Source organism: Clarias gariepinus, chromosome 15 (genome assembly GCF_024256425.1).
Source record: "Clarias gariepinus isolate MV-2021 ecotype Netherlands chromosome 15, CGAR_prim_01v2, whole genome shotgun sequence".
Classification (NCBI taxonomy): Eukaryota; Metazoa; Chordata; class Actinopteri; order Siluriformes; family Clariidae; genus Clarias; species Clarias gariepinus.
This window is the reverse complement of record NC_071114.1, coordinates 4,022,793-4,047,958: the sequence shown is the minus strand read 5'-3', so window position 1 is coordinate 4,047,958 and position 25,166 is coordinate 4,022,793. Positions and strand designations below refer to the sequence as shown.

At 40.2% G+C, this 25,166-nt stretch overlaps 1 protein-coding gene across 1 annotated transcript in view; it reads right to left on the bottom strand.

Moving 5' to 3' along the window:
- ell (elongation factor RNA polymerase II) overlaps positions 1–25,166 on the bottom strand; it is a 32,734-nt gene that overhangs the window by 6,761 nt on the left and 807 nt on the right. Inside the window, exons 2-7 of the mRNA XM_053513455.1 lie at positions 17,767–17,811; positions 6,086–6,207; positions 4,461–4,624; positions 2,803–3,050; positions 2,484–2,608; positions 1,309–1,399 (exon numbers count right to left, since the gene is read on the bottom strand). Coding sequence (XP_053369430.1) covers positions 1,309–1,399; positions 2,484–2,608; positions 2,803–3,050; positions 4,461–4,624; positions 6,086–6,207; positions 17,767–17,811 — 795 coding nt within the window. The remainder of the gene's footprint in view (positions 1–1,308; positions 1,400–2,483; positions 2,609–2,802; positions 3,051–4,460; positions 4,625–6,085; positions 6,208–17,766; positions 17,812–25,166) is intronic.

Here is a 25,166-nt window from a genome sequence, read left to right as displayed (position 1 = left end):
TTTCATTATTTACAAACTGTGTAAAATGCTAAGTAGTTTACTTAGTGCACGTGCCTTGTAACACTTCACCAACAAATCCTCTTATTGAGCCAGCCTGTGTTTAGATTTATTTCTTTACTTTTAATTTGGTCCAATTCTGTTGTAAAGCACGTCAACACAAGCATTTATTATAAGCACAACTATTTAGTCACAGATATGAAAAAACCCAATGGGCAAAAAAACAAACAAACAAAAAAAACCTTTTTGGATTTTACATGAGGATTTAAGTTATTGTCTGAATAAAATCTTTAATCATTATAGTAAATTACATGCAGTATATATTATGAGTAATATGAATACATAAACATGCATCACTATTATTATAATACATATTTTTAAACACAGGGTCTTGTTCAGTAGCACTGAGCACATGTTGCTGACAGAGAAAGCTGCCTAGGTGTAAGAGTTCAGAGTTCAGTTAAAAGCTACACAGCCGTGACTGAACAGCAAAAAGGGAATACAAGTAATTGGAAGATTAAACTACAAACTGGTGTTTTCTCAGATGTGAATAGCAGTACTGGTGTAAAACAGAACCATTACAATGTATTACACTTAAACCTGTTCATTCAGTAAAAGTAAAGTTCATAGTGGAGGTGAGTGAGGGGTCAGATGTGAACATCAGGTCTTATAGTGCACGTTATAAAAAGACTGCAGTTGTGGTGTATTTGTGTGTGCTAACTTTCCAATGTTAAACAAGCAGGTCTGAGAGTACAGACAATCAGAGTACAGGTGGTCCCTGACCTACAAACGAGTTCTGTTCCAGGAGCATGTTCACAAGTCCGATTTGTTCATAAGTCTGACAATGTGAGTCTCAGACACAAATACACAATATAAAGCATACCAATCCACAAATGAATCATGTGGTCAAAAACCACAATCACGCCTAAGGAAATGAATCTCTCACGTCAAATATAACAGTTGTCCTTGCGAGGAGAATACTGGGCGCCGTTTTGTCTCAGTGCTGTTTTCCACTGTTTTGGACTGTGAACTCTGTTTTGTTAATTTCCCTGAAATTATGATTAATCACCATCAGGACAGCTTTACAGGGCAGACATTTTCTATCATTGTGCTCCCGGACTGATTCACTGAAACTGTCAAAGAGCTGTACTTGTCGTGCTTTACTTGTTTCAGAAAAAACACGTTAGCCTGGACCATCCACTGTTAGACGCTGTCTCAGGTCAGGGAGGAGTCGGATTGGGGAATGTAGGGGTAAAAAAAAAATGATGTCCAGATTTTGCCATCTGAGTGGATTATAGAGAGGAGACTGACCTGAGATGGAGAGCTACTGGCCTGTTCTTTGTGTGGGCTGACCGGATTCTCTCCCGGCACAACACCACTACTCTGAGCCTTGCACAGTTTCCTGTGGAGGAACAAAAGACAGATGAAAAAACAAAATCATGGAGACATGGAATAAATACAGAAGGAGTTTAGCAATCACACATATTTGTGTACAAACACTAGATCTTTAGAAACACTTTAAATCACTTTATGAAGCAGGTATATGATTAGGCAAGATCCCAATGTGTAAAGAAAAGCAAAACAAAGGGGAGGGTAGGTTAACAAGAGCTGCTGTGTCTGATCATGGCATCTGGATGTAAACAGATATTGGATCTTTTTCAGCCACACACACACTCAGATCACATTTGCTGTGTCACAAAGACCTTTGAACAGTTTGGCTGCGTGGCTCTTGCACAGGTCAGTAACTCAGAGTCTGAGCAGGTGGACAGAGACGTACAGGGTCATAAACATAACCCTAAAGATGAAGCACAAATCCTTGGGTTTAAGTTCCGGATTAACAAAGTAACTAATCACAGTATGTTTATTTTCCAAAGAATCAGAGCAAAAGAATAAAAAGATTTACAGAAACAGTCTGAAACATACAGTAAACCCTTTGGTCTGCAAAGGTTTTGCAAGACAAGCTAAATTTTTTTAAATAAATTTAGACTTGTTAACGACCGAGGTCTTGATATACGAGTACTGTAGTACACATGCGTTTTGTCTGCCGAGCGTCACGTGATCACAACTGAACCAATGGTTCGTCTCTCTTTCTCTTGCGCTGTGGGATTATGGGTAATCACCTCCCATGCACAGTCTCATATAGTCAACATCCGTGTGCGCGTGTATGGTTTACTATAACATTGTGCTCACGTGTGTGTGTGTGTGTGTTAAGTATTTTTTTTTTTTTATTATGTGTCCAAGTGTAGTGACTTAATCAATTATTAATTATTTATTAATTATTTTTATAGGAATATTTTTGGGTTGTGTAATCCGAGTTTCCATCATATCTTATGGGGGAAATTCACTTTGATATTTGAGTGATTTGATATACAAGCATGCTTCCGGAACAAATTATGCACGCAATCCAGGGTTTAACTGTATTTACATTCATAACTAAATGTGAACAGGAACACAAAGTCAGGACTTGGTTTTCCGGTCTCTCTTACCGTACAAGGATCCTCTTGAGGATTTGCTGGTCTACCTCGGTGTAGCCAGGCCAATCCTTCTGAACCTCCTTAAACAAACAGTCCTTCAATGTGAAGGTGTTGTCCTTGCTATTCAGATTAGCCACCTGCAGGACAAACAAGGAGAAAATCTCAACATTTCAACATGAACACACAATTTCTTGCTGGGGGAAACGATCTGAAATTATGTGCAAAGTAGGAACTGGACCTTTTTTATCCCCCCCATTTGAGCCTCCTTGTGAAGACTCATCATACACACACCCTTCTGTTTAAATAACTTTATTTATTTATTGACACACACCTGTTGCAGGAGGCTGTCTAAAGTGTCCTTGTCCTGGGGCGAGAGGCCGTCCTTTGTGAGGCGCACCAGCAGCTCGGGCTTGCGGTAAGGTTTGAGGGCGAGTAAGTGGACGAGACGCTCCCTGAGCGGCCGTGGCGGTGCCGTGCTCTTCTTCATATTGCTGGAGATGAGTACAGGACGGGAGAAGCGCCGCGACGGGGCCACGTCTGAAAGTGCCATCGCTGGCTTCCGGATCTGGACGCGTTTACCTGAACAGGGAATGTCATGAAGAGTCATTAAGCTAAAGTCAACTAACTCCCTCCCCTTACAGCAACTATGTATATACATGTTGAAGTTATTCTGTATTTATGAAATATATTTACAACAATATGCAACTATACTATTCTGCATGCTAACATCATGGTGTTAAATGTTTACAGAACTTAAATCATCACTGTTGAACAACTGAGTAGTGATTTTTGCCTCAGGTGATGGGAGATGATATGGACGACTGAGAACTCATTACACATTGTGATTCCTCTTCATAGTGTTGATCAGGTTACTCAAGTGGAACTGAAATGAATCTTACAATGAGATTTTCTACTTTTTTTTTACTATACCTGTACCTTCGGTTGTATAACACAGTGCAGAAAAACTATTAAAAAAAAAAACTTTTAGAAGAACATACTGGAGAAAATAAGGACTGTCCTCAGACCGCCACACAAATCACCTCAACTGTTGATGTTACACTCTGACGGAGCCTCCTTCCTGTCTCAGACCATGTCCACACGTAGCCGGGTATTTATTTATTTACTATATTTGTTTGTTAATATATAATTCTGTCCACACGACCTATGTGTTAAAAATATCTTTCACGATCGCCTGTTACGGTCGGAACAACTTGAAGCAGAACCTGCTCAAAACTGTGGAGATGACCGTTGACTTTGCGGCCCTCGACAAAAGGCAGAGCAGAAGATGCTCTTTCTGTCCCCACTAAGGAAGTACGGTCTGCTACAGGAGCTGCTGTTACAGTCCTGAGGTCGAGGAATCCGTCCGAAAACAAGACAGACAACAACCACACTGTTACTGTACTTAATCATTTTTTCTTGTGTCTGTACTTTACTTGAGTATTTTCTGAATGACAGAGAGATGTCCAGAAAACTCTGATGCTCTGTGGAATGCTTGTATTTTAGTATGTATCTATACAACTTGTATAAAGAATTTAAGTGGCCCTTTATTTCTTGGGAAGGACTTGTACTTAAGAATTTGGGTTTGTGTACTTCTGACAATAACAGACTGCAACAAACTGCAAACAAACAAACTAATAAATATCAATAATGTGCTCCCCCTCGGACCCTGGACCCCACCCCCTCCTCACTCCCCCTCGGACCCTGGACCCTACCCCCTCCTCACTCCCCCTCAGACCCTGGACCCCACCCCCTCTTTACTCCCCCTCGGACCCTGGACCCCACCCCCTCCTCACTCCCCCTCGGACCCTGGACCCCACCCCCTCCTCACTCCCCCTCGGACCCTGGACCCCACCCCCTCTTCACTCCCCCTCGGACCCTGGACCCCACCCCCTCCTCACTTCCCCTTTGGACCCTGGTCTTGTTATTTACGGTCTGTGCATTCAAGAGATAAATTCCTCGGTCTGTAAACCCAATTCTGATGATTCTTACCCACGTATCTGCCACCGGGTTTGATGACGATGGCGGCGCGGCTGCGTGTCTCCTCCTCCGCCTGTGCCATGCTCTGCCTGGCCTTCTGGTACGAGTCGTCCGTGGCACACACCGTGATTTTATCCTGGATTCCTCCCAGGCAGTCCAGCTGTATGCTCCCTTCACTGAGGAAACCAGAGGTGCTAATAATTACCAACTGAAGATACAAAAACCTGGAACTGAACAGGAAATAACTATGAAATCTATACAAAATGAAAGAAAATTCTGGGAAATGCTGCCAGGAACGGGGCCGTCCTTGTCTGCCTAGTGTACCTTACTGGGAGTCTTAGACTAAGAGTGATTTAGTAAACTTTCTTAGGAAAGCACAAAAACCATCATCTTAGTGAGGAGGTGTGGTTGATGTGGTCGACTCCGTTGCTAGGGATGCCCCAGCGATTCAAGGACTGATTGGTTGATAAATTTTTTTTTAATCTGTAATGGTCTTAAAATGCGATCATAATGTTTGTATATTGAAGAAATTATATAATCATGACTACAGGCTACTTTATGCAAAGTTTCTGTTATAGGCTAAATATCTTAAAGTTAATTAAAACAGCCAAATGTTGAAAATGTGTCTAATTTTGAAGCAACCAATCACACAGTAGTTACTTCATTTAAGATCTTACATTTATTTATGATATTGATCGTAAATCCATTTTAGATTGATGGGAGCAAAATGGCTCAGCGTTTACCAGTTTACATGATTACAAGACAGTTTATTTAGGTTGCACTTTTGGATGGTATGTAGCCAACAATCCAAGAGAAATGAAAGGAACTGTAACAACAAAAAACTAATTGGACAGAAGAGCAGTGTTTACTTTGAGAATATTTTTTCTTTTAGCCATTTTGTCCTCTGATATAGAAACTCTTAGCAGCTAAAAACAGCTCCTAAGGCAAAAATTGTTAAAAGGAGAGAGGAGGACTTTTAAGAGGGTTAAGATGTTTCTTGAATCATTTTTATCTTTACTAAGCTTTAGTACTAAATGTAAGGGAAAATTCTTATACAAATGTCATAATTCTAGGAATTTTCTAAGAATTTCATCACGAGGAGCAACTTTTAGGCTGAAGAAGCTTTGTGAATACGGGCCCCGGTGTCCATGCCGACTTCTGATTCTAATTTTTTTTTTTTTTTTTACACACCTGGAAGTTGCGTTTAAGTTGTAAACAAATGGAAAGATATGGGTCATGAAGGTTATTGGTGATCTATTACACAACAATAATCTTAATCTTATGTCTGTTTTGCAACGTCAACGATATTTAAACTACTGAAGGAGCATTTTTTTTAAATACCTGTAATTTCAATACTGTATTAATGCACAAACTCTCCATCTCATAATATTCCTAATACTGAGCAGATAAGGTGTAAGAGACAGAGACAGTAAAAAGAAGGAAATAATAATGTAACTGACTCCTGACTCTCTTCTTTCACAGTCTGTAATCTGTAATGATTTGTTGGTTTGTTAGGGTAAGAGCGGAGCTCGATAAGAACAAGAGCACAAATAGGAAAGATTTAAGCAGAAACTCACAACCTTCACGTTCCACCTGATTATATGGAGAAGCAGCCTGGTGATGGACTTGTGCCTTACCTTGTGATGTACTGCTGGATGCAGTCGAAGCTGCCCTGGGGGTTGTCCCTCCCCACATTCGACAGGTAGAAAGTAAACGTTCGCACGTCATTTGGACTCGTGGACTGGGGTATCGAGATTTTCTGTTGGGAGGGGGAAAAAAAAAAAAAAAAAAGACAATCAATAAGACAATAAGGCAACCCTGGCAAAGCACAATAAGCCTAAAACAACCAAGTACAGTGTGCTTCATCACCACACACACACACTAAAGACATCTGCACTGGAGAAACCGTGTATACCGCTGGTTTCACTTGCTAGGTTCATTCACCACACAGAGTAACGGTCCAGTTAAACAGGTGGTGGCGCTGTGGGTCGTGATGTCCGGCTGCTCTGGATTTTTTTTAAACAATATTCCAAATGGAGAGAGTGAGCACGAGTTCTTCTTACCTCCTCTGCATCTTCTCACACTGCTGTATCACCACACACACCTTTAGCATCACCTCGCTCCACTTGCACTACTCACCCCTCGTGCGTTACCTTTTCGCCTACCCGTGTGAAATCACCCTCTCTACACTGCTGTCACTGTTCTCATGTGTGTGCGTATATATATATGTATATATATATATATATATATATACACATATATATATACATATATATATATATATATATATATATATATGTATATATATATATATATATATATATATATATATATATATATACACATACACACACACACACACACACATACATACATACATACACACACTTTACAGTAACTCTGTGGCCTCTGCAGCACGAGAATCTCAGACAGTGAAGCAAACAAACCTACAGGTGTAGATCTCGAAGCCACCACTTTAGAAACGAATCTAAAAATAAAGGTGTCACCACTCGCACTACACGAAACATCATTCTGGTGTGAAAGACTCGCGAGAGTTACATTCATAAGCTCTGAAAACCAGAACCGTGAATCCAGCGGCCGTACGCTTTACACAGGACCTAAACACCTTCACAGAGACACTTTTAATAACAAGTAATTGCTCGAAATAAACGGTTGGTTAATTTGAAAAAGTTGACACTATTAAAGTTTTTAGTTAGTTTTCTGCCACTGTGTCAGTGTCAATTACACCTGGAGTTCAGATTGAGAACAGAGAAAACAGTAACTATAAATCAGTCTGTGACTCCGCCCATAAACACATTTATTTAGAATAATAAAGTCTAGTTTTATTGCTGACTTTTAGAATAACCGTGTTTTCAAAACATGCGTATGAACGTGTAGTTTACAGTGATAAAGTGATGAGTAATTGAAAATAAATAATAAAATAAATCAATTTACGAAAAGATAAACGTTTCTAATGATTCACAGATCATGCCGATTGTGACCTCGGTAACGTTTTGTCCGTAAAAAAAAAAAAAAAAAAAAGTAAGTCCCAAAAGGTCAAATTTTACACATTTATCTTCACTAAGAGTTGAAAATGTTCATTAATAATTGACAATAGTAATAAGACACAGCGTAAGTTTTATTTTAACAGTTCAAACACATCAGCAGGATTAACATAAACAAACAGACTATAATAAATCCCGCTTGTCCTTCTGTGCTCGTTTAAAAAGGCTTCTGCTGAAAACACAACGTCTAGTACTGCGCATCGCCTGAACTGTAAGGGTTTGATCTACAAATGGGAACAATACGCTGAACAGACAGTATTAATAAATCACGGTTGCAGTAGGAACCTGCGTGATTATTAATCTCAAAAGGCAGCAGTGTATTACAGGTGATCTACACACACACACACACACACACACCATCAGACATATATGTAGAGTTTATCAATAATTCAAAGTATTATTTAATTTCTTTTTTTAAATACTTTTGAGTTGATAAATATTAGCAAACATCCACATAATTTGATCAACTATTTAGTGAGAGTCTGGATGAATAAATTTAGCTGTAATATTTTGTGAAATTTAATAGTAAAATGTATTATTTAATAAATATCGCAGTTTAAATCACAGCCACAATGTGTGTCAAAATAACCACGATGTAAATTGTTCTTGATCAAATCGTTCAGCCTTAATTATCAGTCACTACACTAACAGTTAACATCTTCATGTCAATTACTGGCTTACCGATTGAGCTTAACGTGTTGACGATGGGGAGAGGATGAGACGGGTTCGGAGTGTGTGTGTGTGTGTGTTTATCCATGTCAGAACCATGTAGCGGGCAGTATGCTCACTTCAGTAACTTTTGTCCTGCTGATTTCTGTCTCCAAATAAACAATTTTTTAAAATTTGGATGTTTTATATTTTTATAGATGAACTCTGTGTTTAAGCTCAGAGGCAGATGAGAGACAGGAGCTGAGCTACCGAGTTAGGATATAGAACACACACACACACACTTTAATCAACTTTACTGCAGTCACAACATCTGTGTGTTTAATCATCACGCTTTAACCATGTTCACCTCAACAACACTTTGACTCATTAGGAACACAGTGACGTGGGCAGTGAGACAGAGGGGCTATGACATGCTGACATTCGCATCCCGCACCGACACAAAAAAAGCAATTCAAATGACTGCGTGTGTGTGTGTGTGTGTGTGTGTGTGTGTGTAAATCGATACGTATCCTCATGCAGGATCGACTACGCGAGCAGAACTGCTGCACCGTTCAGCCCCGGGAGCCACAAACAGCACAAGCCATAAATAGACTGTGTACGTGTGTATATATGTGTGTATGTGTGTGTGTGTGTGTGGGGGGGGGGTGCTTTGGGACATGATTATACCCCGGAGTCTGCTAGAAGAACAATATTTTGCTCACTAATACCCATGTTGCTGAGTGTTTCACTGGGGTGTAAAATAACTTTTTAAACTTGTGTGTTCTGTACGAGCAGCTCACACACACATGGGCAACAAAAAACCTCAGAGCACACACACACGTGCGCGCTTAGTGTTAATGTTTAATGTAATCTCTTCAGCTAAAACCAAACAAATCCTCACAATTCACATCACTCACCTCCTGAAAACACACAGTGTTTAATCAGAGTTAATGTGTGCGTGTGTGTGTGGGTAAAGGTTTTCTATAAACTCAATATTAAAAGACAGCTACAGAAAGTTTTACACTTGTACTGTAAAGGAGAATTGAACCATTTCTGGAGTACACCCAAGCACCCTGCGCCATCACCAGAAAGACAGTGGGCACACACATTTAAAGGGAACATACTTATACAATTATGACAACTTTAGAAAAGAGGGGATTAGATCTCTTTAGATCTTATATATATATATATATATATATCATCCTTCATGATCTGCTGAGAGCTGGAGGTAAAGATCAGGTTTAGATGTAAAGATTTTAGGGTACAGATTCACTCTTCTGTCCTGAGTTTGGAGCAGACACGACACGTCGGGGCACAAACACTACGGGCAGGTGTGCACACAGAGATGGAAAACACCTAAAGATTTAAACTGTTCTTAAACAACTGTAGCAGATCAGATTTATACATTTACACAGATTTATAGTGTTTTTGGAAAAAGGGCAAAAAAAAAAAAAATTAAATATACAGTACGTAAAATTAAAGCTTCGAGAATTCCTTTCAAATTTAAGTTTTCAGATCTCATTTAAATGTAAAAGTTTTTAAATGTAAACGTTTTTAAGAATTTATTCAAAAGTAAATGTTTATAAAAGTAAAAGTTTTTTTTATTAATTAAAATGTAAAAGATTTCAGAATAAATTTAAAATATAAAATTTTAGAATTTATTCAAATGTAAAAGTTTTTAAATGTAAAAGTTTTTAAATGTAAACGTTTTCAGAATCCATTTAAATGTAAAAGTTTCCAGAATTCGTTAAAATGTAAGTTTTTAAACGTTAAAGTTTTTAGAATTCGTTAAAATATAAACGTTTTCAGAATTTCGTTAAAATGTAAAAGTTTTCAGACTTTCATTTAAGTGTAAAAGTTTTTAAATGTAAAAGTTTTAAGAAATTATTTAAATGTAAAAGTTTTCAAAAATTTCATTTTAACAAATTCTGAAAACCTTTTAAATGAATTCTGAAAACATTTACATTTAAATGAACTCTAAAATCTTTTACATTTAAAAACTTTTACATTTTAATGAAATTCTGAAAATTTTTTAAATGAAAATTTTTTTTAAATGTAAAAGATTTCAGAATTCATTTAATGTAAATGTTTTCAGAATTCATTAAAATGTTTACTTCTACATCAGTTCGCCCCAGGTCACTGGTTGTTGAAACACTGTGAGCATCTTCAGCTCGTACACATCAGGGAGCTCTGATCACAACAATAATCTAATAATCACTTCATTTCAACACATCGGTGTCTCACAACTGTCTGATCACTTAAACCCACATTACTGTAACGACACACACGAGTTGACATTCACATCAACACTCTGTCACCAGTCTGGGAGTATCACAGAGTCTCTTTAAAAACAAAAAAAAGTCAAATTTGCAATATGCAAAGTCTTTTTTTTTCTGAAGAAAACCCAGTGGGGAAACAACCGGCGAACACTTCAACACAACACACCTTATTCACAGGTTAAAAACAACACTGTGTATAATCAGAAATAAAGCTTTACTCTAAAAAAACAATAAGAATAATAAAAAGAGAAGCACAAGTTTAAAATTGATGATATAATTATATTTATATATTATTATAATAGTAAATTATAAACAGTAAATAAATAAACCCTGATCGTCCCGCTGGAGGAACACGTTCACCTGTTGTATTGTAAAATTTTAAAATTTTATATTTTTTCATTCACAGTTTCTTCCAAAAAAATAAAACACAGACCCAGTGAGACGAGTTGATTGGTAGTTGAGTGTGAACAGGTTTGGCCTGAGAGTGAATCAACAACCTGATTAGACTGGAGTCAGATAATATCCAGGCTACGACACCTACTGCTTCAAAACAACACCAGGACAAATCAACAGCTGAGAGACCTGGTGTGTGTGTGTGTGTGTGTGTGTGTGTGTGTGTGTGTGTGTGTGTGTGTGTGTGTGTGTGTGTGTGACAAAGCTGCCTGACTCAGTGTTGGATGTTGAACTCTCATCCCTTTAAGATCTATAAGAGTGTGTTTCAGGGCTGTCGAGCGTCACAGTTTATTCTTCTTGCTGTCGGGGCAGAGTCGTCTCACCGCCGGTGGTCGTGTCAGGGTGGAAAAGTGAACATGGACTAACTGCCCACTCCACCCACACACACACAGTTTTACACAATCCACAGTGCTGTGTGTTCTCAGATCAGTCTCCTTTAACCCAAGTTTCCTTTCACATGTGGCCTGCAGGTGGACGACTATAAACACTGTGTGTGTGTGTGTGTGTGTGTGTGTCTCTAACACAAAGTGTTATATAACTATAAAAGTATACAGTGGAGTCAGAAAGAATGCAGAGTCCTTAAGTTTGTGTGTAACTCATATGATATACACCACCTGGTCAACACAAAAACAAATAAACAAACCAACCAACTGCTGTTTTAGAAGCCTCGCAATTTTTGCCTCAAGCAATAAAACTACTAATATTTTAAAAGATAAGATTTGTGTTAAAAGCGGTTTGGGACGATGCTAAAACAAACCTCAACTTCAAAAATCATCACTGGTGAAGTCACACTGCAAACAATGACGAGTAAAAACCAAAGCTGGGTTTAATAGTGAAAGTAAGAACATTTCCACACAAACAGACAGACAGACACACAGACAGACAGACTTCACTCAACTGCGCATACAAACGGAAACACTTATCTGCCTGGATTTATTTTTACTTTTTTTTTTTTTAAAGTAAAGTGCATATTAATTAGTTTTACTTTATATTTCGTTTAAAAAAGTTTATGTATTTATTTTTTCGGCTGTGGACCGAATAGTTTGAGTTTCCATTATTTTTTATGGGAGAATTCGATTTGATTTATGAGTGTTTTGAAATATGTGCTGCTTCCAGAACTAATTATGCTTGTAATCCAAGGTTCCACTGTATTGCACAAATATAACCTGAGTAAATACAAAAATGCAGTTTTTAAACGATGTCCAAATACGGTACTTTTCCACAGCTGATCAAATTCAATACCTGGTGGTAGAATGACCTTCAGGTCAGGAAAGTGATCAAGACCCCAATGGCCACACTAGAGGTACTCTATCGTCCTCCTTAAACTCTGTTAAAGAGTCAAGAAGATGGTAGTTCACAGACACTTCTCACGAGGAGAATCCGCCCAAACCCAGATTCACAGACTTACACATGAAGACTGTAAAATTGAAGACTCCTGAAGATTTTTCCAGTCAGCCGAGAAACCCTGCAGTTACACTTGGAGCAGAAAAAGCATCTCAAGTTAGAGGGTCAGACCAAAGGACGGGGAGACATAACCTTGAAAAGCTTCTTACACACAAGTGTGTATATAATCTAAACACAGTCTCCATATGGATGCGGTTCAGCGTTCTTCTTCTTGCCTTATGCTGTACACATCTGCCCTCGCCTGCACCTTGGAGCTCTTTTCTCCTCTACACTGGGATTTAATTTCATGCCTTTCCATCGAGCTGGGGTTTTTCCATCAGGAGGAAACAAGCAGGAAAATAAAAACATGCTACAGTGTGAAATGGGACGAACGGACCGGAGTTTCCAAGGTTAATAAAGTTAAATACTGGAAAGTTCAATCAGCTGTCAATTAAATCATCTTTTATTTATATTGAGAATAAGGAAAAGACTGGGTTGTTAGTTTATCTCCTTACACGTGGCGTCTTGTGTTAGTACAAAGCCTTCCAACTCACACTAACACCAGGGCACGTCTGACAGTTGAACACAATAACGGAAAGAGAGACAGAGAGAGAGACAGACGCTGCAGACCTCAGAGCCTGGACACTAAGAGAACGCTCCTCATTACTGTGGAGGGGAACAACAGCTGGAGCTCATCATCCACCCCAAAGGCCAGGAAGGTGAGAGCAGAAGGGGAACACAGCAGGAGCAGAGGCGCTCACACCGTCCACACGCCACTCTCTACTGGAACTGTCCGAGGTGGTAGAGTACTGAATCGATTTAGAGCTTAAAACAAACAAAAACCAACAAACACTTACAATACAAACAAAGACATCTACAATCTACATAAACATTTCACCATGGAGCTGTAACACACACACACACACACACACAGAGAGCTCAGAAACCATCTAGTGAGTGTTGTGGAGAAACGTGTTTATGAGCTGTTTAACGCTGGACAAAAAAAAAAAAAAAAAAAAAAAAACAGCACTGTGCTTCTGTAATGTTTTTGTACCTCAACTAACCACAGAACCTCATGTTTACAACACCAGCTCATTCACAGCACCACCACACCTCTACCACAACAACAGCAACAACAACAGGAAGGGCTCTTTACAGGTGAGAACTGTATCCAAACTCATTTCAGAAATCTGTCCCAAGTTCGTTCTAAAGACTCAGAGGCTGTTTATGTTATGAAATATTTGTGTCTGAGTGCTGATCACTGGCGTGTGTGTGTGTGTGTGTGTGTGTGTGTGTGTGTGTGTGTGGTTTCGGGAGAAAGTTTTGGAAGCTAGCATTTAAAGTATTCTTTTTATTGTGTGGTATTGTTTATGTATTTATTTACTATTTATAGCAAAAAAACAAACAAACATAAAAAAAGCTACAGGTAGTCCCCGACTTATGTTCCAGGAGTGTGTTCATAAGTCGGATTTGTTCTTAAGTCAGACAAAGTATGTCTTATACGCCTTTGACATGAATAAACAATGTAAATCTTACCAATCCACTTGTAACCGCAGCCAAGGAAATTAATACCACAGGTTATATGCAACAGTGTCATCTCTGCGCCTTTGAACTGCAAGGGAAATCCAGAGACTCCATTTTGTCTTCCACACGCCGATTAGCCTAAACTGCATGTCTTTGGACTGTAGGAGAAACCCGGAGTCCCCAAAGGAAACCCACCAATCACTGGGAGAACATACAAACTCCATACACACAGACCTGGGGGGGAATCGAACCCGGACCCTGGAGGTGCGAGGACACAGTGCTAGCCATTAAACCACCGTGTCCTGTAAAACCTTTTAATTTGGAGGCGATTCGTCATGTTTTCCTTAATTATTTCATGTAGATTATAAAGAAACTGAAACCAATAAATTTGTGTTCGAATAAAGAGCAAATCATTTAAAAATTGTTACTAGAATCAAGTGAAATGTTTAATCTAAAACTCAACCGTCCATCTATAGTCACTCAAATCAAAGCTCTGCTCCGAATGTTTTGAATAAACACACCAGTCAGTGTGTATTTGGTGAGCTGATCAAGGCTACTCATTAGTTAGCAGAGACACTGTATTACTCTAATCACACAGAGCGGTGATGTAAACCTATCTGTAGAGTAAGGCTCGAGTTTCTTCAGCATTTCAGCGACTTGTCAGCTGCTGCCTTTATACTTTTGTTATAAATTAAGAGTGACGGTAGAATCGTCTACTAACAAAACAGAATATAAACAGCAGCACTGAATGATACCAAGAAGACTATTTCTAAAAAAAAAAAAAAGTTGTTTTAAAGCTCATACCCATTCGCCGTCTGTCTGGCATGTCTGTGTTTATTTTATTTTATTTTTTATTTTTTTACAGCCATATTTCATAAAGCTACACCTTGAACAGTTAATGCATGGACTGCTGCTATGGATTTTGTTACAAAATTTACAAAGTGATTAGTTTTATGTCAATAAAAAAAAAATAATAATAATAATGGACACACTCACTGATCCTTTTTGTTTTGTTTACATATTTACCCTGCGATTTGCTCATCATTTATTTTGTCCCCCAGTTAACTGATGAACTTCGACTCTACTCAGGTTGTTCACGCTGCAATTTATCAAGGTTTGTTGTGTTGAACCTTTTGGCAGACGTTCCCTCACGTGGTTTTTGCTTTAGAAGAAGATTTGCATATTGCAAATTTGACGTCTTTTAAAGAGACTCTGCGATATTATTCCTGTACTGGTAACAGCGTGTCGATGTGGGCGTCGACTCCTGTGTTTTGTCATCATCACAATGTCACTTATGGACCAGCGGAGAGACACCTGATCTGTACACATGGAGTGATTAAGGGGCGGCCCTAATCGAAGCACAGCTGTCAAACACTGGATTACTCAAAAGGCTTCTGTTTAAAATCAAGTCGTTAAAGATCAAAGACGCAGAAAAATATTCATCTGTCAAAATCTAAAACTGAGGACAAACAAAGCAACAACAAAAATACAAACAAGTTAAAAAGTTTAAATTCTCTGAGAAAGCAGTGAGAGTCAGGTGAAGTGTGTGACACACACACACACACACACACACACACACACACCTGAGTAGAATGTGGCTAATTAGAGCCATGTGCTGCAGTGAGCAGAGAAATAATAAACAGGTGTGTAGAGTGAAAAGAGAGAGAGAGAGAGAGAGAGAGAGAGAGAGACACAGGGTGTGAGGCCGTGCACACACACACACACAGAGCTCAGAAACCATCTACAGCGTGTGTGAGCATGTGTGTGATTCACTTAAATAAAAGGTTTAAAAAGTCAGCTCACAGCAACACACACACAATCCATTCCTCTGGTGTGTGTTTGTCCTTTCCAGCTCACCTGACTCTCATTCTCTTCATAGAGCAGGCCGTGATCTCTCGCACACGCACTCTCGCACACGCACTCTCGCACACGCACTCTCGCACACGCACTCTCGCACACGCACTCTCGCACACGCACTCTCGCACACGCACTCTCGCACACGCACTCTCGCACACGCACTCTCGCACACGCACTCTCGCACACGCACTCTCGCACACGCACTCTCGCACACGCACTCTCGCACACGCACTCTCGCACACGCACTCTCGCACACGCACTCTCGCACACGCACTCTCGCACACGCACTCTCGCACACGCACTCTCGCACACGCACTCTCGCACACGCACTCTCGCACACGCACTCTCGCACACGCACTCTCGCACACGCACTCTCGCACACGCACTCTCGCACACGCACTCTCGCACACGCACTCTCGCACACGCACTCTCGCACACGCACTCTCGCACACGCACTCTCGCACACGCACTCTCGCACACGCACTCTCGCGTTTTTATTTTGGTGGTAAAGGTGTTGCGCTCACTCTATTGTTCCCTCCACTCCAGGAAGTGATGATGACGTCACCGCCTTGGGAGTCGGTGCGTAACACTCACATCACTTCGACCATTAAACTCACTGGCAGCTAATTTGGGTGTCGATTTTATTTTACTACGCGCTCCACCCTGTCGGAAAGATTTAGGTTTTCTTTTCTCGTAAACAGAGAGAGACGGCGAGACAGAGAGGACGCTGTCCTGGGTTTCTGATCAGAGACGTGTGTATAACCTACATCAACACCACAGATAAATCACGTTAATACTAAAAGGTTAGAAGGTTAAAAGTTAGAGAGGACTTTAATCAAAGTACGGTGATGAGACTCTTAGCCGCAGTAAAAAGGTTTAAACGGTGAAATGGTTTTAAAGACGGTTTAAAACGCCTGATCTTTGAAAATAAATGATGACTCGTCACCAAACTGAGGAAGTACGAGACTCCGTCCTGACCTCAAGCCAAGCCATTTAAACATGTTTGGGGCATTAAAGGAGTTCCTGAGAGGCCGTGAAGCTAACGGGCAGTCTGACCATGGCTCCGGCGTACTAAGGAAACTTTCTACCTTAAAGGTGTCCAAGCTCTAGTGAAAAAGGTGATAAGTGCATTAGTTTATCAGGGGATTATATAGAGACACAAATACTGCATATATATATATATATAAATATTTTTTTTTAAAGGTTTTTAAGATAGATTTACTAGCGCTGTGAGAGCGATAAGAGGCTAATGAGAAGTCCAGAACAGCTCCACACTGTGATAAGTATGTTCAGAGACACTCTATAGGCTTTATTAGAGTATGTATATATGCATCTCTGTAATTCAACTAACACACAAAAAAATGCTGATTAAGCAAAAAATAAATAAAATGTGCGGTGAAGCGAGCTGCAGGAACTGGGAGCAGATCCGGTACGAGCCAAGGAGATGACTCAGGGCAAAAAAAAAAAAAAAAAACGGTGACGCAAGTGTGGTGACGAAACAGACACAGGAAGCCTCATAACTGCTGTCAGCATGAACTGTGGAAATGTTTTAACTTCACAAAGCCATAAACCAACACAACACATGTCTCTCTCTCTCTTTCTCCCCCCACAGACGATGACATCACAACGTTACGATTTCCTGAAGTGTGTGGGAACGACTGACGGACACCGTGACACACGTGCAGGACCGAGAGAGAGAGAGAGAGAGAGAGAGAGAGAGGGGACACCGTACTGCAACATTCGTAAAGAAATAGTTCACTTTAACGAGCATTAAGAGTCGAGGCTGAATAACTAAACGCGATCCTCTTCACTCTGCCTTGTTTAAAATGAGACACGGATCTGGACCAGGCACCAGTCATTTATTACCCATAATACTTCTTCCTTTATACAGAGACAGAGAGAGAGAGCAGATCACAAACAACATGCTGCAACAACTTCCTTCCATTTCATTTCTGCTGAACCTTTCGACAAGGGGAATTCCTGATTCTTAAATCGAGGCTGTGAGTGAATAAGTGACGTCGTGAGCACAGAAAGGTTTTTAGGCCACGTTTCAAAATGTACTAACTATAAAGAGAATAATAATAATAATAAGAAAAAGTCAACACTTACCCCCTGATTTCCAGTGAAGCGGATTAGTGGTTGAGCAGACAGACCCTGCGGAAGACAGAAGAGGTTACAGATCACGCATTAGGAGCATGACACAAATGGTAAACTAACCCCCCCCCCCCCCCCCCCCCCCGCAAAAAAAGGCACAAAACAAACATCAGAAGTACATTATACTTTGAGAACTGTCCTCTGATCTCTGATAAGTCTGTTTATCTCTCTCTCTCTGTCTGTCTCTCTCCCAGACCTAGAAAGTACGACATGGAGTTTTTTTTCCCCCCTGTTTCGGTTTCCTTCACTGTCAAGGATCGCGTCTCGATGATCTTCTCACTCATGATGTCGCTCTCAAATCCCGTTTTCTCCCCACCAGTAAAACATTCTGATGCTGCCACTCTTATGCTTCACACAGACAGAAAGGGAGGACGCTGCAGACAAAATCATCGAATTTCTTTCTTTCTTTAACCCACTTCTACAGCTATATTTAAGGAGAGATACTCGGTTTTTGTTATCTGATAAAACTTCTTTCTAAGAACTTTAAAACTAAATTTTGATTTACTTATAAAAAACTGTTAACAGGATAAAAAGTTCCTCATAAGAGTTAAATAATTACAATTAAATAAACTACGTTTGATGGACAGAAGGGTTTTACATGACGATGAACACTGTGGTGAATTTCCTCTTGATTGGTAAAATGTACATGGATAGCACCTCAACACTCAGTTCACCTGTGCCTCTTCACAGACGCAACGCCCCCTCTCTGGTATCGGCTTTTCTCACGCCCCCGTCCCTCTCGGATACCGGAGAGGTGCGCGATGCTCGAAAGCACTCGCTCAAGAGGATTTGCACTACATTCTTCAGGTGTGTGTGAATTACAAACCATAAGGTGGAAGCATGATTTTAATAAGTCTCATATAATAACATTTATAGCGTGACTTGTGTGTCTCTGGGTTCAGTTTGTTCGTCCTTGGGATTTAATTTGTGTCCATGTCGTCCCCAGACGTTTATATATTTGCGTGCCGTTGTTTGTACGGACGCTCGGTGTACCTTCAGTTGTCTGCCGATGGCTCTTAATTAGAAAGCGAACCTGTGGACGTTTACGGTTTTGTCTCTGAGCTGCTTGGATTGTCCCCGTAGTATCGAGGTCTCTAAAGGAAACCTTTTTACAGACACAGGTGTGAGCTCAACCTGACTCTGAAGCTTACAAAAGCTGTTAAAATCTTAAAGATGGTCATATGGTGGTGTATGTAAACTTTAGATAAGATGAAGTGAAGCTTAAATTAATCTCTAATTAATGAGGTGATCGTTAGAGCAAATGCACTAATTTAGAAACGTACAGTAATGTGAAGCAGGTGAAGCTATTTTTAGCCCATGTTTACACAAACACAAAACAAGATGTACTCACGTGTATGTGTTTATATGCGTTGGAATCTTTAGCGTGGTAAATAATAATAATAATAATAATAATAATGATAATGATAATGATAATGCTATTAATAACAGCATTCTTTAGTCTTCTCGCAGCTTTACCCACTCAACGTCTTATACACCGACATCCAGCTTGTTACTAAGCCTGTGCTGTCTCTCCCTGTAGACCTCAGCCTAGTCTCAGTGGGGACACGGCGAAAACACAACGCGTGGGACACTGGGGATGCCAAGAGACGCTGCAGCAGCAAACACACACAATCTTCGGACTGTTTAAAAACTCACGACTCGTATTTAACTTTCTGAATTTTTCTCCTCTAAGTAAAACATTTTGATCTTTTTTTCGTCAACATTTCTAATAAATCTCTGATGTTGATTTGATTTGTTTCAAGATAACGACCATGAAAACGTCAAAGATGCGAGACGTCAGGTCGTCCAGCACAAATACTTTTTTTCTCTCCCTCTCAGATTCAGCCGCACCTGATGATGATGATGATGATGATGTCTGCTCTTTCAGCGTTACATGTTTGAGTTGAGGAGAGAGCCGGGCTAATTATGATAAGTCGTGCTCTTATCTGTCTCAGCACTGACCGTCCCTTCATTTCAGACTGAGATAAACACGTAAGAAAGTGAGTCTTGTGAGCTGAATCAGAGCCTGTAAAGAAGATTAATATCTTTGTACGAGCTTAGTTCTCATTTTTAAAACCCAAGTGCAGCGTTTAAACTCTACAAACTCACTTCAAATACACAAGTTCAACATTAAAATAAACAAAAAAAAAACTATACTCTTAACGAGCAGCGTGTATCGGTCATCAACCATCATTATTATTTTTCAACAAACTTGACAAATAATTCACTCCTACCACACAGGACTTTTAACACACGGAATTATTGATAATGTAACGCCATTACAATGTGTTTCTGTTGCGCCGCTCGGAAGCTTCAGCGCTCGGTACAGAATCATTTATATCTGACTATTATATTATATCAGACTTGCAGTGAGACGTGGGTGTGAGCCGCCGTGAGTGACCATGTGACATTCAGCGCGGGCCCGAAAATAATTAAACATTTTAATTTTTTTATTTTTAATCACTACACGGCAGGAAATCGTGATTAAGTGTACTTACATCCACCGAGTGAGACCGTGCTGACTCCGTGTAGGTGAAAGAGGGGTGTAACTGAACCCCCCTCCGACCCCCTCCGTCTCTACTACATACACACTCAGTACACAGTCTGTACTACATACACACCTCACACACGTGTACTTCACAACTGTATAAAACAACTTTCTATGCTGTAGCAGTACAACTTCCCTTCACCAGGACCAACAGGTCCAAACCTGATCCAGTATGACTACAGAGAAAAAAAACAGCTCCATCAACACAGAGCGTGTGTGCGTGTGTGTATAAAGTTTGGATGTCCCGCACAGAGCTGAGCGTTTTCCCAACCCTGCCCCAATTATCGTCCCGCTGTCTGCATTATATTAAACACACTACATCAGTAATACATTCAAATCCGTAAAGTTAAAAAATCTGTAGACTTCAGACAAATCAGTCTTTAACACTAAAAACTCCACTGAAGGGGAAACCCCAGTGGGACGCCTTTCCACAAGAGTGGACTGAACCATAACAGGAGGGAGAAACCGATCGGGGACGGGACGGTCAGCCAATACACGAGCCAAGTGACGACCAGGTACGCATAAACTTTCAGCCAACTCCAGTTTTATAAACACACGACACACACGTTGTCCCCACATGCAGCGACTGTACGGTGAGACAGAGGCACGCGTGAGGCGTCTGGGTGTTTGTTAAAGGATCTGATCAGATCTACACCGGAGACATGAGAGACGGAGAACGAGGGCGTGACTCTGCCTGTCTCACCGGAGACAGCGTGTAAGACTGAGCCCTGGGCATCTGAACGGGTGTGCTGACATGTCAGTGTTATGTGGGCCTGGAGCCCAGAACGTTCCACACCACACTGGAGCAGGTCCAACCTCGGGACAGAGCGCCTCTCACACACGGAAAACCAAGCAGGAAGAACAACATTCAGAGCGCATGGGACACGGACATCTAACATCAGAACATCAGACGAGTACGAATCAGCAGCCAAGCAGAGAAAAATCACAGGCTCAAAAAATTTAGCACCAAATCCTCTTTAACACACTAGGTTTAATTTGAAATGTATATTTTATAATAATAATAATAATATTGACATGATGACATTGACATGTCCTAAAGCAGCTAAGAACAGCTTAATCTTTAGACTTTTTTTTTTTTTTATAGTTTAATAATCACTCCCGAAGGTCCTGGAGACGGTGTTAAATTTCAGACGACAACAGTCTGTTCGAGAGGTTAAGAGTTCGTCTCCAAGTGTATAAACTCACTTAACATGTTAGCGAGACCCAGACACACACAGGGACGTCTGCACTGCGATGCCACAGAGTAACTGAGAGTAACACGCTCACTCGTGTTACTAACGTTTGTTAAATCTAACCGACGTTTTCTGCGGTCGTGACATAACGTGGACGTGACGCAGGTTATGTGCGCCTGGCCACGCCCACTTCAGAGCTGCAGATGAGAGCACAGTCAATCGATAGGATGATTGTGTTTTACACACGCTCTGACGTCTCTAAACAGTTCAGTGGAAACAAATATTCAAATCATGAAGATTTTCCTTTGATGTAAAAGCCGTAAACGGTGAGCGGGTCAGAGGAGGAGTTTTTTTCTGGTGAAACTTTATAAGATTTCTAAAAATATTGTGCTGTGCTGCTGAATCAAAACTTTTATTTTTGCCACATATCAAACCAAAGTGTCTTCCACACTCGGCAGGAGAACAACACAAAAGCTAATAACACACAGAGTATGAGGTTTAAGAGTCTGAGATAATCCTTAAAGCCTGCGTACTTAATAGTCCAAAAAGTTAGGCTAATCATCAGGACGCGCCATGGCACACGTCGCACACACACGGCCCGCTGCCTCGTTTCTTTTGGCCCGAGTCAAGCTGGAAAAATAATCCCGACGCAGTCCAGAATTCAAGCAGATCCAGTCCAGAGCAAAATCTTCCATCAGGTTTTCTCAGGATTATTAACAGTGTTTTATAAAACAGTGAACGCTGTAACTCGTGGTGCTGACGGTCACGCTCCGTACAAAGCAATAAACTCCACCTCCCCATACCACGGTTCTGCTCCATTCTCCAGTCCAGTAGGTGGCACCAACCCCCCCAACACACAGAAAAGCTAAAGAAGCAGAAGTGATAATTCCACAGTTCCGTCTGGAAATCAGAAGTATATTTTTAACAAAATTCTAAAACAATTTTTAGACCAGTTAAGGTTTTTACGTTTACATAAAACATTTTAAGTGTGAACTGTTTAAACGGCACAGATGTAGTAGTTACAGTAAACCAGCGGGACATGAGTGAGCTCAGTGACCACAAAAAACTTGCAAGTCCTGATACCACAGCAGGGGGCAGACAGAGTCCCAGCTCAGAGATTTAAAGGGGATGAACGGAGACACTTTGCCTCAGCAAGAGCTGACGGCACTGCGGTGCAGGAGGGCAAGTAGGCGAGTGGGGTGCAGTTCAGCAAGTCCTTGATTTACAAACAAGTTCTGTACCAGGAGCACATTCGTAAGTCGAAATTGTTCTTAAGTCCGACAATGTGAGTCTTCTACATCTCCGATACAAATATACAATGCATATTTAATAATAAAATAACAATCATAAAAATAAAATAAAAACCCCACACAGGTTTAGTGGTTTGGTTCTGCATTACACTCTTGCGAGTCTGAGCCACAACATAATCAAAGAAATCCTGGTGACGCAGCTGACCTTTTTGGAACATTTTGTCTCAGAGCTGTTCTATCATCGTGCTCCTGGACTGATTCACTGAAACCGGCGCGGCCGACTCATTTCAAGCCCCCCCCAGTGGTACCCTCAGCATTCCTCTACCAGAGAAAGAACGCTCTGAACCCTCTGGAACATCCCCCTGTTCCTTCAAGCCTGTTGGTGTTCCTGAGCTCACTTCTTTATTCCTTCTTCTTTAAAGAAATGCACCAACTGAATTGTAAAACAGAAATGCAACTGTTAATTTGGTCACTCCTAATGTTTCTCCTCCGTCAGATTTTTTTGTTTGTTCAGCGTAACGACGACCTCCTTCACCTGCATCTGTATCTCTCTGGACTTTGATTAAGAGTTCCCATGTAGACTAAACACTTGGAATCAATGCCAAACTTTTCTATCTTCTTAATCAGTCATTAAATAAGAAGTAAACAAGCCACACCTGGGCATTAAATAATTATCCAATTATACTTTGAAGTATATGAAAATGGACGCACTTTCCAAAAACAAAGACGTCTCCAACGCATAATCGGATAGTGTAATAGTTTTAGTTTAGGTTCTTGGATTAAAGCTGCTGGAAGTCTACACTTTCTTTTTTCTCTTTTTACATTTCTAATCCACTGTGGTAAGGTACAGGACGAGAAAAGTTACTATTGGAGGATTTATGGACCAGACCGTACATCTCACACACTCACTCACTTTATCACTCTGTTCTGGACTTTTACACTCAACAAACTGTATGTTATGATATGGAAAATCTTATATCTTATATAATAAGCGGAATAAGTCTAATATAAAAGATTGTTTATCAAACAATAATCCAGATTATAATTGTGTTTGTTACTGCGTGGCGACAAACAGACAGACAGACGGATCACTGCTGAGTGTGGTGACGGCTTGCCACACCGGACTGGGGTTATAACTTTGTGTACCCCGGGAGGTAAATACCTCCATGCACTCCTCTGGTGGACTAAAAATACGCTCACGTACACGCTCTAGTCACTGTCTCATCATGTCAATCTACGCTTCACGTTCACCGTCCTGTGAAAACGAATGACGTCACTAGGTCCTGTGTTAAATAACCAGAGACACTGAACACATCTACGGCTCATCAGGAAGCTCTGATCAGATTTTAACCACAAAAAAAAAACAAAAAAACAGGTCACTTACTCTCACACTCACTATCACACAGTCTATATTATTATTAGATACCATCGTCAGAATCCGCTGTTGACAGAAAAAGAGTTTTGTAAAAAGAGTTAAAAGTTTAAATCTAAAAATAATCTGCTGATCTTTAATGTAATCAGTGATATGATAATTATTTGAGGTTGAAGCCCACGTACATGTCTGTGTGTCTCTCTGTACAGCAGAACTCTGTCTAACTTATTAATACAAAGAAATCCCATTCTGTAAGGTTGAGTATCTTACGCCTTGTTTACACTAAGTTGTCCTTCTTTGGTGGTCAGACAAATACACTCCCTGTTCGGTAATCGGAGAGTGAATCACAGATGAGAAATGGAAAAAGTAGATCAAAGGATAAAGATGAAGTTTTGTCTTAAAACCACTCCAGCGTGTTAAAATTCACTTATACCACTTCAGCGCTGTTATTTCAGCCAAAGTGAAAATATGAACTAATCCCAGTAAAAATATTCACTTTATCTTTTCTAATTAATATCTATTGGTGCAGGTGTTTGTTTACATTGAGACAGTAGCGCATTAGTAGATTATTTTACAGTAGATTATTAAATCCCACTCATAACATCACTTCAACATTTCGGTTATATCCAAGTACTTGCAAAAGTTTAATTAAATTCTGTCCAGCGGTCGATTTAAGACGCGTCCACAGTTTGACGCATGCAGAATACGATGTTAAAACCTGTGGTTTATAATCCGGCACAAAACGTCTCATAACTTCAAGTTCTACTCAATATTTTGGCGCAGGATTGACTTTAGACAAAAACCCAAGTACTGCCAAAAGTTTCATTAAATTCTGTGGCAAAATCTGGACAGACAGACGGACAGACAGGAGGGAATCTTTTCTGAGACTAGTTTCAGGTTCTCCAACATATGAGATGTAAAGATATGACTGAAGGAGTTCTGACCCAATGTACAGACTAAACCTCTGTTTTATTTATGTAGACAACACAGAT